General features: G+C 44.2%; 1 protein-coding gene across 1 annotated transcript in view; it reads left to right on the plus strand.

The window, feature by feature from the left end:
• Positions 1-20,348, plus strand: part of ANAPC4 (anaphase promoting complex subunit 4) — a 203,620-nt gene that overhangs the window by 26,852 nt on the left and 156,420 nt on the right. Inside the window, exons 3-7 of the mRNA XM_069202153.1 lie at positions 522-654; positions 1,900-1,974; positions 8,459-8,485; positions 8,572-8,616; positions 10,198-10,282. Of these exons, the coding sequence (XP_069058254.1) occupies positions 522-654; positions 1,900-1,974; positions 8,459-8,485; positions 8,572-8,616; positions 10,198-10,282 (365 nt within the window). The remainder of the gene's footprint in view (positions 1-521; positions 655-1,899; positions 1,975-8,458; positions 8,486-8,571; positions 8,617-10,197; positions 10,283-20,348) is intronic.

The raw sequence follows: 20,348 nt of genomic DNA on the forward strand, positions 1-20,348 counted from the left end.
GCATATCAAGTCTTACTTCCATCTCAGGCCTTTTCTTCCAACGCCCTATGCTCCCATTCTCTTCATCTCCCTCCTGCAGGTTCTTTTATCATCCCATCACCCCAGATTTTTTCCTTTGTGTCACAGTTTGCTTACTGTTCTCTTCTGCCTTTCTCTATATATTCTGCAGTTTTCTCTCTTGCTCGAGTTGAAGTCTGATCATAAAATATGAGTGCTGGTACTCTGGTGCCCGCCACCTGCAACCACCAGTCCAAATTAAGCGCTTTAGAGTGTTTTGTAAGATTTTCTTTTCTTTTTTTAAGAAATAGCCAGTGCTGCTAGGCGAAGCATATTGTAAACATTGATAATTTGCCACCTGTCTGAGGTCTTTTCTTTCTGTGAAGTTTATAAAGGCCTAAAGACTCATGATCCATGCATGTTTACTTTGTGTTTAGAAGTTATCTAAAATAGTAACACTTTGCTTTATTTTAATAGACGTCTTGTTGAAGAACACCTAGTTACCAATTATCCTTTTTCTCTAGTCTTGGCATTTGGCCTTGCTGACACCATGCGAGTTATACTATGTGATGTTGAAAAACCTGAGAGTCTGCACACTCTGACAGTGAGCTCACCGGTTGCCTGCATGCACTGGATGGAAATTACTGAAGAAAACAGGTTTGTTAGATATAAAAAATAACGTACTGTTATCAATGGGGAATGGGGCTGTTTGTGCTGTCATATAGGATTTGTGACAGGTAGGTGTATCTTGAACAAATAATAATTGCAGTATATTCCTCTGAAATGGGCTGCAGAATAAGGTTGTGCTGTTTGCTTGTACGGGGTTTTGGGAATGTTCTTACTATTTGTGTTAGCCTTTGTGTGGCTCATGAAGGTTTCTTAATATTGCCTCTATTGCCTCATGTTTTTTTGCCAGTTGTAAAACTGCTTTAATGCACATCTTCTTAGATGAAAGGGAAATAATTTCTTGGGCCTATTGGTGTATGTAAATATATTAGACATTACATTTGTGAGTATTGCAGCTAAATGTTCTTTGGTCCAAGTGATTACGATTTGGACTTCCAATGGCTATCTCTGGGTAGTGCTAGTCCTTGTATAGTAACCAGCAGAATTGTGACTGTGACTCCAGGCTGTCTACAGCTGTGGCATGTGGAGTTTTCCAGCTCAGTAACGGTGTTTTCCGACTCCATAATTATCATAATCTTTTCTTGGTCACCTCGCAGTTATGACATTTGAGCACTGTTTTTGGTTTGGATCGAAGATGCAGATCATCTACCCCTCAAAATGTACCAAGCATAATTACAACCAGTCCCACACTGGTGAGGGGAACACCCACACACACACACCCTGATTTGTGCAAGATGAGGTGTTGGCATGCGACTAGGGCTTTTGCTTCCTCAAGTGACGAGCAGTGAACCAGGATATAGTTTTTGGTATGTGCTGTGCATAGCAGCTTCCCCAAAGACCAGATAGCGTGGGAGGATGAAGAGGTTGGTGCATGTGGTGGGTTTGTTGAGGCTTACACTGATGATGAGTAGTTTGACAGAGTGAGCAGCTGGTATTTTGAGCTGGTTGATACTATCCTGAGTCAGGCATGATTAGGCAGGGCTAGACATTTGTAATGTATGAGCTTCCGCTGTCTTTTGTGGTGCATAAATCAGCATTTATGCCATGCTTCAGAGAGAAGTGAATGGGCCCTGAATGTCCTTATAGGTAACCAGAATGTGTTCTGCGGAATAAGCTACAACATCAACATTAGTCTTCCTAGGTTCCCCCCTTTGTAAAACAGTATCAATGTGTATTATAGAATTGTACACAGAAAAACAATTCTTGAGCAGCCCCTCAGTGTCTTTGAGTAGCATAGCTATAAGCATCATTGACTGTTTTATTTTCTTCCCTCAGTGCCCTTACATCATTTTATAATGCAGAGGATGAATCTAATCTCCTTTTACCCAAGCTACCAGCATTGCCAAAAAAGTAAGTATTACTGAAAATTGATTATAGCTTTTGACCTGTGCCACTGGTATATCTCAGTTAACAGTACTTTGCTCTGGAGGTTGCTAATAAAAAATTGTTACATTTGTACTATATGACTGAACTACTCTGAATTAAGTACCAAAAGGGAACCAGAAAGCCAGATCATAATGTCAAAATATGTTATATCATTACAGCCGGCAATAGAAATACATAAACTACAGAATTGTTAAAAAATAAAAAAAACTTCACATGCACAGTTTAATGCAGGTGTGTATTGGCTAGCATCAAGATAGTAATGAAAATACAGAGGCTGGTGGTTAACAAAGTGGGAAGTATGCTTCATTTTCCCTCAGTTCGATGGCATGTGTAGCTGCAGATACACATGCTGTGCACATCCCGCCATCTGGTGTTGGGCTCGGAGTGTTACAAGTTGTTTTTCTTCGAAGAAGTCTTTTCGAGTCACGAGACCGAGGGACTCCTCCCATTTCGACTCCATTGCGCATGGGCGTCGACTCCATCTTAGATTGTTTTTTTTCCGCCATCGGGTTCGGACGTGTTCCTTTTCGCTCCGTGTTTCGGGTCGGAAAGTTAGTTAGAATCTCGGAAAAAACGTCGCTATTGTTTGCGTTCGGTATCGGGTTAGTTACAACAGATCGACACCGAATTTTTAAGAGCTCCGGTGGCCCTTCTGGGTTTTTTCAATTCCCCCGTCTGGGCCTGGTCGGCCCGGCCACGTGTGACTTCAAGGCTGATGGAACGGACCCCATTCCGCTTCTGTCCAAAATGCCATAACAAGTATCCGTATACGGATCAGCATCTGGTCTGTAACTTGTGCTTGTCCCCAGAGCACAAGGAAGATACTTGTGAGGCCTGTCGAGCGTTTCGGTCCAGAAAGACGTTAAGAGACCGAAGAGCCAGAAGACTGCAGATGGCGTCGACGCCGACAGGACAAGAGCGTTTCGAGGAGGAAGAGGAAGCTTTCTCTATCCACGAGTCGGACTCGGAAGAGCTCGAGGCTGAAGAAATGCCGAAAACCGTGAGTAAGACGTCGAAACATAAGACTCACGAGAAGTCAACAAAAGCCCAGGGGACGCCACCGCCAACAGGCCATGGCTTAACCCAAAAAATAGGTGACCGATCCAAGGCACCGAAAAAGGGCACGCTGGTGTCGAAGTCATCCGACTCCGGTCGAGATACCGCCACACAGCAATCTCGGACCGAGACATCGGCTCAGAGAAATTTCGGCACCGTGACAGCGGCACCGAACAAATTCGGCACCGAAACACCACCACGCGGAAAATTACAAAGGTTTCTTCAGAGCCTAAAAAGACGTCTGAAAAATTTTCGGTTCCGAAACATCCAGCCTCGGAGCCGAAAACAGGTTCCTATACAGAGGAACAAGGATTGTCCTCCCAAATGCAAAAACATAGATTCGGAGAGGAACTTCAAGCAGTAGAGCCAGACTATACTCAAAGGAGGCTCCATATTCAACAAGACACAATTAAAATAAAAAGAAAACTTGCCTTTCAAGAAAAGGACAAGGAGGCACAGGCAAAGGTGGCAAGGAAAACAACTCCACCACCATCAGTGCACACATCACCAGTAGCAACTCCTCCACTGATGCACTCCCCGACTCATACTACCATGAGTCAAGATGATCCCGATGCATGGGACCTTTACGATGCTCCAGTATCGGACAACAGCCCAGACTCGTACCCTGCCAGGCCGTCCCCACCTGAGGACAGTACATCTTACACACAGGTGATCGCAAGGGCAGCTGCTTTCCATAACGTCACCTTGCATTCCGAACCAATTGAGGATGACTTTTTGTTTAACACGCTATCCTCCACTCATAGCCAATACCAAAGACTACCTATGCTCCCAAAATGCTAAAACATTCAAAACAAATCTTTCAGGATCCTGTTAAAGGCCGAGCCATAACTCCAAGGGTGGAGAAAAAGTACAAGCCACCGCCAACAGATCCAGTTTATATTACAATGCAGTTAACACCAGACTCAGTAGTTGTCGGGGCAGCTCGTAAGAGAGCAAACTCTCATACCTCGGGGGACGCACCACCTCCAGACAAAGAGAGTCGCAAATTTGATGCTGCGGGCAAAAGGGTTGCAGCACAAGCAGCAAACCAATGGCGCATTGCCAATTCACAAGCACTTTTGGCAAGATATGATAGAGCTCACTGGCATGAGATGCAACATTTGATAGAACACTTACCCAAGGAGTTCCAAAAAAGAGCACAACAAGTGGTGGAAGAAGGACAAAGTATCTCTAATAATCAGATACGGTCTTCAATGGATGCAGCAGATACGGCTGCAAGGACAGTAAATACTGCAATAACAATAAGAAGGCACGCATGGCTGCGCACGTCAGGGTTCAAGCCGGAAATTCAACAAGCCGTGCTAAATATGCCATTTAATGAACAGCAGTTGTTTGGGCCGGAAGTCGACCCTGCTATTGATAAACTCAAGAAAGACACTGATACAGCAAAAGCCATGGGCGCACTCTACTCCCCGCAGAGCAGAGGCACATTTCGCAAAACACCTTTTAGGGGAGGGTTTCGAGGACAACCTACAGAAACCACAACATCACAAACAAGGCCCACTTACCAAAGCCAATATCAGCGGGGAAGTTTTCGGGGGCAATATAGAGGGGGACAATTCCCAAAAAATAGAGGAAAATTCCAAAGCCCCAAAACTCCTCAAAATAAGCAGTGACTTACAAGTCACACATCCCCATCACATAACACCTGTGGGGGGAAGACTAAGCCAATTTTACAAACATTGGGAGGAGATAACAACAGATACTTGGGTACTAGCAATTATCCAGCATGGTTATTGCATAGAATTTCTCGAATTCCCTCCAACAGTCCCACCGAAAACACACAGTATGTCAAAACAACATATAAATCTTCTAGGATTAGAAGTTCAAGCATTGCTCAAAAAAGAGGCAATAGAATTAGTACCAAAACAAGAACTAAACACAGGAGTTTACTCACTGTACTTTCTGATACCCAAAAAAGACAAAAGTCTAAGACCTATACTAGATCTCAGAATATTAAATACATACATCAAATCAAACCACTTTCACATGGTTACATTACAAGAAGTAATCCCACTGCTCAAACAACAAGACTACATGACAACACTGGATCTAAAGGATGCATATTTCCATATACCAATACATCCTTCACACAGAAAGTACCTAAGGTTTGTATTCCAAGGGATACATTACCAATTCAAAGTGTTGCCATTCGGAATAACAACTGCGCCAAGAGTTTTTACAAAATGTCTAGCAGTAGTAGCTGCACATATCAGAAGGCAGCAAATACATGTGTTCCCGTACCTAGACGATTGGTTAATCAAAACCAACACGCAAGTACAGTGTTCACAACACACAAATTATGTCATAGAAACCCTACACAAACTAGGTTTCTCAATCAATTACTCAGTCACACCTTCTGCAGTGTCAAACACAGCAATACCTAGGGGCAACAATCAACACAGTAAAAGGAATTGCCACTCCAAGTCCACAAAGAGTCCAAACATTTCACAATGTAATACAAGCCATGTATCCAAACCAAAAGATACAGGTCAAATTGGTAATGAAACTGCTAGGCATGATGTCTTCATGCATAGCCATTGTCTCAAACGCCAGGCTGCACATGCGGCCCTTACAACAGTGCCTAGCATCACAATGGTCACAAGCACAGGGTCAACTTCTAGATCTGGTGTTGATAGACCGCCAAACATACATCTTGCTTCAATGGTGGAACAGTATAAATTTAAACCAAGGGCGGCCTTTTCAAGACCCAGTGCCACAATACGTAATAACGATAGATGCATCCATGACAGGGTGGGGAGCACACCTCAATCAGCACAGCATCCAAGGACAATGGGACATTCAGCAAAGACAGTTTCATATAAATCACTTAGAACTGTTAGCGGTGTTTCTAGCGCTGAAAGCATTTCAATCCATAATAACCCACAAATACACTCTTGTCAAGACAGACAACATGACAACAATGTATTACCTAAACAAACAGGGAGGAACACACTCGACACAGTTGTGTCTCCTGACACAAAAAATATGGCATTGGGCGATTCACAACCACATTCGCCTAATAGCACAATTTATTCCAGGGATTCAGAATCAGTTAGCAGACAATCTCTCTCGGGATCACTAACAGATCCACAAATGGGAAATTCACCCCCAAATACTGAACACTTACTTCCGAATTTGGGGGACGCCACAAATAGATCTGTTTGCAACAAAAGAAAACTCAAAATGCCAAAACTTCGCATCCAGGTACCCACATCAGTCTCAGGGCAATGCACTATGGATGAACTGGTCAGGGATATTTGTGTACGCTTTTCCCCCTCTCCCACTTCTTCCATATCTAGTAAACAAGTTGAGTCAAAACAAACTCAAACTCCTATTAATAGCACCAACATGGGCAAGGCAACCTTGGTACACAACACTACTAGACCTTTCAGTAGTACCTCATGTCAAACTACCAAACAGACCAGATCTGTTAACACAACACAAACAACAGATCAGACATCCAAATCCAGCATCGCTGAATCTAGCAATTTGGCTCCTGAAATCCTAGAATTCGGGCACTTAGACCTCACACAGGAATGTATGGAGGTCATAAAACAAGCTAGAAAACCTACCACTAGACACTGCTATGCAAATAAGTGGAAAAGATTTGTTTATTACTGCCATAATAATCAAATTCAACCTTTACATGCATCTGGAAAAGATATAGTAGGATACTTACAACATTTGCAAAAATCAAAACTAGCTTTCTCTTCCATTAAAATACATCTTACTGCAATTTCAGCTTACCTGCAAATTACGCACTCAACTTCATTATTTAGGATACCAGTCATAAAAGCGTTTATGGAAGGCCTAAAGAGAATTATACCACCAAGAACACCACCAGTTCCTTCATGGAACCTCAACATTGTCTTAACACGACTCATGGGTCCACCTTTTGAGCCCATGCACTCTTGTGAAATGCAATACTTAACGTGGAAAGTTGCATTTTTAATTGCCATCACATCTCTAAGAAGGGTGAGTGAAATTCAAGCATTTACCATTCAAGAACCATTTATTCAAATACACAAAAATAAAGTTGTTCTACGGACAAATCCTAAATTTTTACCAAAAGCAATCTCACCGTTCCACTTGAATCAAACGGTAGAATTACCAGTGTTCTTCCCACAGCCAGATTCTGTAGCTGAAAGACCACTACATACATTAGACATCAAAAGAGCACTAATGTACTACATTGACAGAACAAAACTAATTCAAAAGACAAAACAACTATTTATTGCCTTTCAAAAACCTCATACAGGAAATCCAATTTCAAAACAAGGCATTCCTAGATGGATAGTTAAGTGCATTCAAACCTGCTATCTTAAAGCTAAAAGAGAACTGCCTATTACACCAAAGGCACACTCAACCAGAAAGAAAGGTGCTACCATGGCCTTTCTAGGAAATATTCCAATGAACGAAATATGTAAGGCAGCAACATGGTCTACGCCTCATACATTTACCAAGCACTACTGTGTAGATGTGTTAACTGCACAACAGGCAACAGTAGGTCAAGCTGTACTAAGAACATTATTTCAAACTACTTCAACTCCTACAGGCTGAACCACCGCTTTTGGGGAGATAACTGCTTACTAGTCTATGCACAGCATGTGTATCTGCAGCTACACATGCCATCGAACGGAAAATGTCACTTACCCAGTGTACATCTGTTCGTGGCATTAGTCGCTGCAGATTCACATGCGCCCACCCGCCTCCCCGGGAGCCTGTAGCCGTTTAGAAGTAGATCTTAAACATTTGTACATTTGTAAATATATTACTTTAAACTTCATTATGTACATACGCATTCACTCCATTGCATGGGCACTATTACTAGCATACACAACTCCTACCTCACCCTCTGCGGGGAAAACAATCTAAGATGGAGTCGACGCCCATGCGCAATGGAGTCGAAATGGGAGGAGTCCCTCAGTCTCGTGACTCGAAAAGACTTCTTTGAAGAAAAACAACTTGTAACACTCCGATCCCAACACCAGATGGCGGGATGTGCACAGCATGTGAATCTGCAGCGACTAATGCCACGAACAGATGTACACTGGGTAAGTGACATTTTCCATATTACTCGTTCCAAATTCAGTGTTTGCACTAGGCACAAATCTCAAACTGTATACATACATGAAAAGTAGCCAGTACTGGTGACTAAATAGTGTTGTCTACCAAGATAATCAGGCCCCGTTAGTAACTTTGTGAATAATTTGATTAAGCTTTCTTATGTAGAAATAGATTTCCGCATTGAAATAGAATTTGGTATATCATCTGTTTTTTAACAATTGTAATTTCCACAGTAAGGATTGTGTGTGATTCTTTCTAACCAGAGAAAGTAATAACTTCTGCAACCTTTTTTTCTATTTAGCTACAGTGCTACAGCAAAGATCTTCAGGTGAGAACACAAACGTATGTTCCCATTGTGACGATTTTATTTATATAATTATTGTGTTATAGTTAAACAAATATTTTCTATTTCAGTGAAGAAAAGGCTGATGAGATCCTGAAACTCTTGGGTGATGTAAGGTAAATACCCAATCATATGTTAGTCGCGTCATTGGTTGTGACCTTTTAACCTGTCAATTTACAGAAGCTGGTTGTGAGGAGTTTCTGATTATGCATTATTTTGTACTAATACTGTACGAATGGGATAATTTGTAGTGTGATATATCAGTAGATATTCAAGCTTATGTTAAGAGCAGATTATGTCAAAGTGTGGTGGCATGTGAGAACTTTGACATTGAGTAAGAGGGGGGTTCTATTCTATGTTGAAGTTGTATATACCAGTGCAACATCTAAAATATTTACAGACACGAGTAAGCCCAAGAAACTGTTGCCCTTTAATCTAAGGAGATGTGCATAGAAGCAGTTTTATATCGGGCAAAAACTCATGAGGCAATGTTAAGAATCACACGTTTATGAGCCATACAAAGGCTATCACAAATAGTAAGACTATTCCCAAAGCCCTGTACAAGCATACAGCACAACATTATACCGCAGCTCACTTCAGAGGAATATACTGCAATAGTCATTATTGTTTGTTCAAGAGACACTCACTTGTGAAAAATCCTATATGATTGCCCAAACAACCCATTTTACTGGGGCAAGTGTTTTGTTGCTCTGTATTGTGCCCCATTAGGGATTCCCATTAGGGATTATGCTTTTATGGATTTCTTATGGCTTACCCAGTGCTGCCCTTTGTAATAAGCAGCATAGAGTGTTTTGTATTAGCATTGCACATTCTCCTTACCCTCAAATCCCAACACATGTAGAGTAAAATCCGTACCCCCCTTAATGGCCATATCTTACATCTAATTTAAAGAGTTTGAATCAACAACAATTGTACAATCAGACTATGTCCCATCTCGATTTTTAAGAGAATGTACTGCGTCCCTTCATTTATGGACTTAGTATTTCTACGTTGACTTAAGTTGAACGTGTGTATATATTCACTGTATCACTGACTCTCCTCTGGGAAACTAGAACTGCAGTCGTCAGACTTATGTGTTAACTGTAATAAATAATTACATATTGGCTATCTTTGTTTAACAAGATTTGATGGTGATGCTCTAAAATTAGTACTAGAATGTGTTGTTAGTGATTTATTGTTTTCTACACAGACCTTGACTGAGGATTCCTCCAGACCTGTCATATTTTCATTGTTTTTGCTACTAGTGCTTTTCTTCACATTGGCATCATTGCAACTGCCATCTTCTCATAGTGGATCATTTTGTATTGGCTCCCACTCACAGATACCAGTTCAAACGTTATGTTTTTTTCTGAAATACAGTCTATTTAGTCAAATTAACAAACTGATAGTTGAAAAAATATATATCCACTATGAAAGCTGTAACTATATTTCTGCTGAGCCATAGTAAAATCTTGCTCTAGCAGTGGGCTTTGTAACAGATAGCATTTACAAAAACGCTGAAAATATGTGCTCTTTAAACACATTTGCACTCCATCTACAGGTAAACATTCCTAATGGCAGGATAACTGATCTCACATAAAGTTGCTTTAAACAACACACGAAACCTTGTAGAAATTGTTGTGACACGTTGTACGGGCCTACATTTATTTTATTGCCACAGTGTATTTTCATTTTAGGCTTAATGTCCTTGTTCTTGGTGGAAACTCTGGAGCCATAGAGATCTATGCCTATGGAATGTACAAGATTGCCACTATAACTGAGGTACGCTATTTTCAGTTCAATTTTGTTAAAAGAAAACTAAACTGACATATTACAGATAAGTCAATGCAAACACTTGCAGACACCATATCCAGTACTATACTAATCTCTTTCTTCTCCCCAGTTTTCATATTGAAATGTGTACTTTTAAAATGAATAGAAATGTCAGGCGTTTGTGGCATACTCTAAGGGAGAATCCTTGCACTACATGCAAGTATTAAAAATGCTGTGCAACCTCACTCAGGGCATTTGTTTGAAACCTTGGACTCTCAGAAAGTGAAGCAAGCTGCCATGTGTATGATTTTTGTGTGGAACCAAGAGGAAGGCCAAGGAGCTAGGTGGCATGTGGAAAGTTGAGGTAAGGGAAGAGTCATTGGCCCTCTGCTTTTAAAGCTGTTTGAGATCACATTGAGTCTGAATTTATTAGACTTGACCCAATCAGTTGCACTGTGCTCATCTGGTGTGACTACTAGCTAGTGGTGCATTGCATCTTGCCATGGTATTTTGATATTCCGTCTGTCTTAACTGATCCATACATATAAATATAGTATAGAAATAAGGCACAATAAAATGTTGAAAATCCCATTTCTGTGTTCAGTCTGTCCAAAAATTACTGGGTTACATAAATAACTGTGGTTGAAATATGGATTGCTGCCCTGACCACATAGATGAGGACATTTGTACATAACTTTACAGAGTGCTGATAATTTTGAGATGCTATGTGGCTAGTGGATAAACTCTTACTCCTCCCTAAGGAATCAGCAGCTTAATACACTATTCATCTGACATGAAATGAGGTTGGTGCTTTGTAAATGTGTCTAAAAATGGTTGAAAAGTCAGCATTGCATTGCGTAATATCCCCCTAAACCACCAGACTCTTATTCCTTTATTAATTTTTGGGCTGGGCTGAAGTCCCACAATCGCTGCACCACAAGCAGACATCACCTCTCCAGGGCGATGAAGAAGTGAACCAGTTATATGTAATAAGCTGAGTGTAACAGGGTGCCAGCTCTTTCTAAAAATGGTGGAAAGGTACTATGAATCATGTGGCCTGCTGCTCTCACAGAGGACTGTCAGAAAGAGGCAAAGACCCAGTGCTGGCCCATGCTAAGGGATGGCGGTTTGGCTCCTATGGAGGGTAAGGACCCCCATTACCGTTTCTGAAGCATACTGACTGATGAGCTGGTGCATAGAAAGATGAAGTGGACCTCCCAGGACCACACTAAATTTGTCATGTGAGGGACCTAAACTAAGAATGATTTTAACTGTTTCACTAATAACAACTAAACCTCTTGTTGTGGGCAGGGTGTTTTTTTTTTTCAACGTCGCTCCCCTTTTTGTTCCTGTTTTTGTAATGTGGCACTTACAGCTGTGCAGAATAAGTAATATCTATCTTTTTCACACTTTGGGATCATAACACACTTGACCACATGTTGTGAACCACTGAGGCTTGGTGGGTACTTTGTGTGTGTTGGCATGTGTACTAGGGAATAAGGTGTTTAGTTTTCTTCTTTTTTTTTTTTTAATCTAGAAGTTTTGTGTGCTCTGGAATCAACTTGCCTTTGTGAACTCAGAAGATAGCTACTGATTTTACCACAATAAATAATACACGATTATTATTTAGAGGTGGTAGGTGATAAGAGTGAGAGTTGGCACGCTAAAGCCCTGAGAGAGGGCAGGTGAAGATAATTCCAAGTAGATTGGCTATTGGACTGGGCCCTTTCTGCAGAATCACCCCAGATAGGTGCCTTCCTTTGCAGAACTCGATTTTACTGGCTCTTGGAACTCTGTGCACTTTTTCCCTGTTAATCTGTGGTAAAGTGCTTGTGCTCTCCTTTGAAATCATGGTAAAATTGGCATGCAGCTGACCAGTACATTTAATTTATTTGTGCGTCCCTATTAAATGGTGCTACCTGAACCCAGTGCCTGTGAATTAAATGCTGCTAGTGAGTTGCAGGACACATTGCGCCACCCACTAAAGCAACCATGTAAAACGTGTCTCAGTCTGCAGCCTGTAGTACTGTCTTAAGCTTCTGTTTCGACCTGGTAATGAACCTTTCTTGTTGATGCTTATAAGTCACCCCTAAGTTAGGCCCTAAAGGCTAACAGGGCAGGGTGCATGGCATTGCAAAAGAAGGGTGTGTATAGGTAATGTTTTTCATGTCCTTAAAGTGAAAAACTCCTAAAGTTGTGTTTCACGGTTGTAAGGCCTATCCCTCACATAACTCTTTGTTACCCTATACACTTAGTAAGTGATAACTTCCATCTGGAAATAGAAAGAATACTTTTCCTTCTCATATACATTGTAATTTAATAATCTGATGATAAAGTAGGAGTGTAAGGAAATGCCTCCTTGGCATGGTTACCCCCTGACTTTTTGCCTTTGCTGATGCTATGTTTTGATTTGAAAGTGTGCTGAGGCCTGCTAACCAGGCCCCAGCACCAGTGTTCTTTCCCTAACCTGTACTTTTGTTTTACACAATTGGCACACCCTGGCATCCAGGTAAGTCCCTTATAATTGGTACCCCTGGTACCAAGGGCCCTGATGCCAGGGAAGGTCTCTAAGGGCTGCAGCATATCTTATGCCACCCTGGGGACCCCTCACTCAGCACAGACACACTGCTTGCCAGCTTGTGTGTGCTGGTGAGGACAAAACGAGTAAGTCGACATGGCACTCCCCTCAGGGTGCCATGCCAACCTCACACTGCCTATGCAGTATAGATAAGTCACCCCTCTAGCAGGCCTTACAGCCCTAAGGCAGGGTGCACTATACCATAGGTGAGGGCACCAGTGCATGAGCACTGTGCCCCTACAGTGTCTAAGAAAAACCTTAGACATTGTAAGTGCAGGGTAGCCATAAGAGTATATGGTCTGGGAGTCTGTCAAACACGAACTCCACAGCACCATAATGGCTACACTGAAAACTGGGAAGTTTGGTATCAAACTTCTCAGCACAATAAATGCACACTGATGCCAGTGTACATTTTATTGTGAAATACACCCCAGAGGGCATCTTAGAGATGCCCCCTGAAAACATACCCGACTTCCAGTGTAGGCTGACTGGTTTTAGCAGCCTGCCACACTCGAGACATGTTGCTGGCCACATGGGGAGAGTGCCTTTGTCACTCTGTGGCCAGTAACAAAGCCTGCACTGGGTGGAGATGCTATCACCTCCCCCAGGCAGGAGCTGTAACACCTGGCGGTGAACCTCAAAGGCTCACCCCCTTTGTTCCAGCACCACAGGGCACTCCAGCTAGTGGAGTTGCCGGCCCCCTCCGGCCACGGCCCCACTTTTGGCGGCAAGGCCGGAGGAATTAATGAGAAAAACAAGGACGAGTCACTGGCCAGTCAGGACAGCCCCTAAGGTGTCCTGAGCTGAAGTGACTCTAACTTTTAGAAATCCTCCATCTTGCAGATGGAGGATTCCACCAATAGGGATAGGAATGTGACCCCCTCCCCTTGGGAGGAGGCACAAAGAGGGTGTACCCACCCTCAGGGCTAGTAGCCATTGGCTACTAACCCCCCCACACCTAAACACGCCCTTAAATTTAGTATTTAAGGGCTCCCCTGAACCTAAGAATTTAGATTCCTGCAACTTACAGAAGAAGAGGACTGCTGAGCTGAAAAACCCTGCAGAGAAGAAGACACCAACTGCTTTGGCCCCAGCCCTACCGGCCTGTCTCCCTCCTTCAGAAGAAACCTGCTCCAGCGACGCTTTCCCTGGGACCAGCGACCTCTGAATCCTCAGAGGACTGCCCTGCTTCCAAGAGACCAAGAAACTCCCGAGAACAGCGGCTCTGTTCAACAAAGACTGCAACTTTGTATCCAGAGGAGCAGATTTAAAGACCCCTGCAATCCCCGCAAGAAGCGTGAGACTTGCAACACTGCACCCGCGACCCCGACTCGACTGGTGGAGAACCAACACCTCAGGGAGGACCCTCCGGCGACTCCGAGACCGTGAGTAACCAAAGTTGTCCTCCCTAAGCCCCCACAGCGACGCCTGCAGAGGGAATCCCGAGGCTCCCCCTGACCACGACTGCCTGACTCTGAAATCTCAACGCCTGGAAAAGACCCTGCACCCGCAGCCCCCAGGACCTGAAGGATCGGAACTCCAGTGCAGGAGTGACCCCCCAGGAGGCCCTCTCCCTTGCCCAGGTGGTGGCTACCCCGAGGAGCCCCCCCCTTGCCTGCCTGCACCGCTGAAGAGACCCCCTGGTCTCCCATTGAAATGCATTGAAAACCCGACGCGTGTTTGCACACTGCACCCGGCCGCCCCAGTGCCGCTGAGGGTGTACTTTTTGCGTGAGCTTGTGTCCCCCCCCGGTGCCCTACAAAACCCCCCTGGTCTGCCCTCCGAAGACGCGGGTACTTACCGGCTGGCAGACTGGAACCGGGGCACCCCCTTCTCTCCATTGAAGCCTATGCGTTTTGGGCACCACTTTGAACTCTGCACCTGACCGGCCCTGAGCTGCTGGTGTGGTAACTTTGGGGTTGCTCTGAACCCCCAACGGTGGGCTACCTTGGACCCCAATTTGAACCCCGTAGGTGGTTTACTTACCTGCAAGAACTAACATTACTTTACCTCCCCCAGGAACTGTGAAAATTGCACTGTGACCACTTTTAAAACAGCTAAATGTGTTTTATGTAAAAAGTATATATGCTATTGTGATTATTCAAAGTTCCTAGAGTACTTACCTGCAATACCTTTCAAATGAGATATTACATGTAGAATTTGAACCTGTGGTTCTTAAAATAAACTAAGAAAATATATTTTTCTATAACAAAAACCTATTGGCCTGGAATTGTTTCTGAGTGTGTGTTCCTCATTTATTGCCTGTGTGTATGTACAACAAATGCTTAACACTACTCCTTTGATAAGCCTACTGCTCGACCACACTACCACAAAATAGAGCATTAGTATTATCTCTTTTTGCCACTATCTTACCTCTAAGGGGAACCCTTGGACTCTGTGCATACTATTCCTTACTTTGAAATAGTGCATACAGAGCCAACTTTCTACATTGGTGGATCAGCGGTGGGGTACAAGACTTTGCATTTGCTGAACTCAGCCAATACCTGATCACATGACTAAATTCCAAAAATTGTCATTAGAAATTGATTTTTGCAATTTGAACTATTTTTCTAAATTCTTAAAAGTCCTGCTAGGGCCTTGTGTTAGTCCCTGTTTAGCATTTCCTTTTAGAGTTTAAAAGTTTTGTGAAAGTTTTAATTAGAACCTAGAACTAGTTTTAGATTCTTAAAAAGTATTCCAACTTTTAGAAGCATAATGTCTAGTACAGAGATGAATGTGGTGGAACTCGACACCACCCCTTACCTCCATCTTAAGATGAGGGAGCTAAGGTCACTCTGTAAAATAAAGAAAATAACAATGGGCTCCAGACCTTCCAAACTACAGCTCCAGGAGCTTTTGGCAGAGTTTGAAAAAGCCAACCCCTCTGAGGATGGCAACACAGAGGATGAAGATAGTGACTTGGAGGGAAATTCCCACCTACCAGTCCTAACTAGGGAGAACAGGGCCTCTCAAGCCCTGTCTCCAAATATAGTAGTCAGAGATGCTGCTTCCCTCACAGGAGGGACCAACATCTCTGAAATCACTGAGGATAACTCCAGTGAAGAGGACATCCAGCTAGCCAGGATGGCCAAAAGATTGGCTTTGGAAAGACAGATCCTAGCCATAGAAAGGGAAAGACAAGAGATGGGCCTAGGACCCATCAATGGTGGCAGCAACATAACTAGGGTCAGAGATTCTCCTGACATGTTGAAAATCCCTAAAGGGATTGTAACTAAATATGAAGATGGTGATGACATCACCAAATGGTTCACAGCTTTTGAGAGGGCTTGTGTAACCAGAAAAGTGAACAAGTCTCACTGGGGTGCTCTCCTTTGGGAAATGTTCACTGGGAAGTGTAGGAATAGACTCCTCACACTCTCTGGAAAAGATGCAGAATCTTATGACCTCATGAAGGGAACCCTGATTGAGGGCTTTGGATTCTCCACTGAGGAGTATAGAATTAGATTCAGGGGGGCTCAAAAAACCTCGAGCCAGACCTGGGTTGATTTTGTGGACTACTCAGTGAAAACACTGGATGGTTGGATTCAAGGCAGTGGTGTTAATAATTATGATGGGCTGTACAATTTATTTGTGAAAGAACACCTGTTAAGTAATTGTTCAAATGATAAACTGCATCAGCATCTGGTAGACCTAGGACCAATTTCTCCCCAAGAATTGGGAAAGAAGGCGGACCATTGGGTCAAGACTAGGGTGACCAAGACTACCACAGGGGGTGACCAAAAGAAAGGGGTCACAAAGCCTCCCCAGGGGAAGAGTGTTGAGACATCCAAAAACAAAAATAGTAAAGAGTCTCCTTCAGGCCCCCAAAAACCTGCACAGGAGGGTGGGCCCAGAGCCTCTTCACAAAACAATTTTGGGTACAAGGGTAAAAACTTTGATCCCAAAAAGGCCTGGTGTCGTAGCTGTAATCAGCCTGGACACCAAACTGGAGACAAGGTCTGTCCCAAGAAAACTACCACTTCTAACTCCACTCCAGCTAACACTGGAATGGCTAGTCTCCAAGTGGGATCAACAGTGTGCCCAGAGCAAATCCGGTGTCACACTGAAGCTACATTAGTCTCTGAGGGTGGGGTGGATTTAGCCACACTGGCTGCCTGGCCTCCTAATATGCAAAAATACAGGCAGCAGCTCTTAATTAATGGGACAAGTGTAGAAGGCCTGAGGGATACAGGTGCCAGTGCCACTATGGTGACAGAGAAACTGGTTTCCCCTGGTCAATACCTGGCTGGACAAACTTATCCAGTCACCAACGCTGACAATCAGACTAAAGTACATCCCATGGCTATGGTAACTTTAGAGTGGGGAGGGGTCAATGGCCTGAAACAGGTGGTGGTCTCCTCCAATATCCCAGTAGACTGTTTGCTTGGAAATGACCTGGAGTCCTCCGCATGGGCTGAGGAACTGAAAACCCATGCAGCCATGCTGGGTATCCCTGAACTGTTGTGTGTCAAGACAAGGGAACAGTGCAAGGCTCAGGGTGAAAAAGTAGAGCTGGAGTCTGGAAAAAGGGCCCAGCCTACCAAGAGAAAAGGAAAGCCAGCTGGGAAACCAGCTGCAACACAACAACAAAAAGAGAACCTCTCTTCTCAGGAAGAAGTTCTGCCCTCTGAGGGAACTGAGCCTATGGAGTTAGAACCTTATCAGATTGAGCTCTTAGGCCCAGGGGGACCCTCAAGGGAGCAGTTGTGTAAGGGGCAAGAAACCTGTCCCTCTCTTGAAGGCCTTAGGCAGCAAGCTGCTGAAGAGTCCAATGGCAAGAAAACTGGAACACATAGGGTCTATTGGGAAGATGGGCTCCTGTACACTGAGGCAAGAGATCCCAAACCTGGTGCCACTAGGATAGTGGTAGTGCCTCAGGCGTTCAGAGAGGTCATACTGACCTTAGCCCTTATATTCCCCTTGCTGGGCATTTGGGACAAACCAAGACGTGGGAGAGACTAGTCAACCACTTCTACTGGCCCAACATGTCCCAGAAAGTTAAGGAGTTTTGTGTCTCCTGTACCACCTGTCAAGCCAGTGGTAAGACAGGTGGACATCCAAAGGCCCCCCTCATTCCACTTCCAGTGGTGGGGGTCCCCTTTGAAAGAGTGGGTGTGGACATAGTGGGTCCACTTGAACCTCCCACAGCCTCAGGAAATATGTACATACTAGTAGTAGTGGATCATGCTACTAGGTATCCTGAAGCTATTCCCCTTAGGTCGACTACTGCCCCTGCAGTAGCCAAGGCCCTCATTGGTATCTTTACCAGAGTGGGCTTCCCTAAGGAGGTGGTGTCTGACAGAGGGACCAACTTCATGTCAGCATACCTGAAACACATGTGGAATGAGTGTGGAGTGACTTATAAATTCACTACACCCTATCATCCACAAACTAATGGCCTTGTTGAGAGATTCAACAAGACATTAAAAGGCATGATCATGGGCTCCCAGAAAAACTCAAAAGGAGATGGGATGTCCTCTTGCCATGTCTGCTTTTCGCTTACAGAGAGGTGCCTCAGAAGGGAGTAGGGTTCTCACCCTTTGAACTTCTGTTTGGCCACCCTGTAAGGGGACCACTAGCTCTTGTGAAAGAAGGCTGGGAGAGACCTCTTCATGAGCCTAAACAAGACATAGTGAACTATGTACTTGGCCTTCGCTCAAGGATGGCAGAGTACATGGAAAAGGCAACCAAAAACCTTGAGGCCAGCCAACAGCTCCAGAAGTTTTGGTATGACCAAAAGGCTGCACTGGTTGAATTTCAACCAGGGCAGAAAGTCTGGGTTTTGGAGCCTGTGGCTCCCAGGGCACTTCAGGACAAATGGAGCGGCCCTTACCCAGTGCTAGAGAGGAAGAGTCAGGTCACCTACCTGGTGGACCTGGGCACTAGCAGGAGCCCCAAGAGGGTGATCCATGTGAACCGCCTTAAGCTCTTCCATTACAGGGCTGATGTGAATCTGTTGATGGTAACAGATGAGGACCAGGAAGCTGAGAGTGAACCTCTCCCTGATCTTCTATCATCAAACCCTAAAGATGGCTCAGTAGATGGAGTGATCTATTCAGACACCCTCTCTGGCCAACAGCAATCTGACTGCAGGAGGGTCCTGCAACAGTTTGCTGAGCTCTTTCCCCTAACCCTGGTCAGACACACCTGTGTACCCATGATGTGGACACAGGGGACAGCATGCCTGTCAAAAACAAAATATTCAGACAGTCTGACCAAGTTAAGGAAAGCATCAAGGTGGAAGTCCACAAGATGCTGGAATTGGGAGTAATTGAGCACTCTGACAGCCCCTGGGCTAGCCCAGTGGTCTTAGACCCCAAACCTCACACCAAAGATGGAAAGAGAGAGATGAGGTTTTGTGTGGACTACAGAGGACTTAATTCTGTCACCAAGACAGATGCCCATCCCATTCCTAGAGCTGATGAACTGATTGACAAATTAGGTGCTGCCAAATTCTTAAGTACCTTTGACTTAACAGCAGGGTACTGGCAAATCAAAATGGCACCTGGAGCAAAAGAAAAGACAGCATTCTCCACACCTGATGGGCATTATCAGTTTACTGTTATGCCCTTTGGTTTAAAGAATGCCCCTGCCACCTTCCAAAGGTTGGTGAATCAAGTCCTTGCTAGCTTGAAGTCCTTTAGTGCAGCTTATCTTGATGATATTGCTGTCTTTAGCTCCAGCTGGCAGGATCACCTGGTCCACCTGAAGGAGGTTTTGAAGGCTCTGCAATCAGCAGGCCTCTCTATCAAGGCATCCAAATGCCAGATAGGGCAGGGAACTGTGGTTTACTTGGGACACCTTGTAGGTGGAGGCCAAGTTCAGCCACTCCAGCCTAAGATCCAGACTATTCTGGACTGGGCAGCTCCAAAAACCCAGACTCAAGTGAGGGCATTCCTTGGCTTGACTGGGTACTATAGGAGGTTTGTGAAGGGATATGGATCCATAGTGACAGCCTTCACAGAACTCACCTCCAAGAAAATGCCCAAGAAGATAAAGTGGACTGTAGAATGCCAACAGGCCTTTGACACCCTGAGACAAGCAATGTGCACAGCACCAGTTCTAAAAGCTCCAGATTACTCCAAGCAGTTCATTGTGCAGACAGATGCCTCTGAACATGGGATAGGGGCAGTTTTGTCCCAAACAAATGATGATGGCCTTGACCAGCCTGTTGCTTTCATTAGCAGGAGGTTACTCCCCAGGGAGCAGCGTTGGAGTGCCATTGAGAGGGAGGCCTTTGCTGTGGTTTGGTCCCTGAAAAAGCTGAGACCATACCTCTTTGGTACTCACTTTGTAGTCCAAACTGACCACAGACCTCTCAGATGGCTGATGCAAATGAAAGGTGAAAATCCAAAACTGTTGAGGTGGTCCATCTCCCTACAGGGAATGGACTTTATAGTGGAACACAGACCTCGGACTGCCCATGCCAATGCAGATGGCCTTTCCAGGTTCTTCCACTTAGAAAATGAAGACTCTCTTGGGAAAGGTTAGTCTCAT

The sequence above is a fragment of the Pleurodeles waltl genome, chromosome 1_2 (assembly GCF_031143425.1).
Source record: "Pleurodeles waltl isolate 20211129_DDA chromosome 1_2, aPleWal1.hap1.20221129, whole genome shotgun sequence".
NCBI lineage: Eukaryota > Metazoa > Chordata > Amphibia > Caudata > Salamandridae > Pleurodeles > Pleurodeles waltl.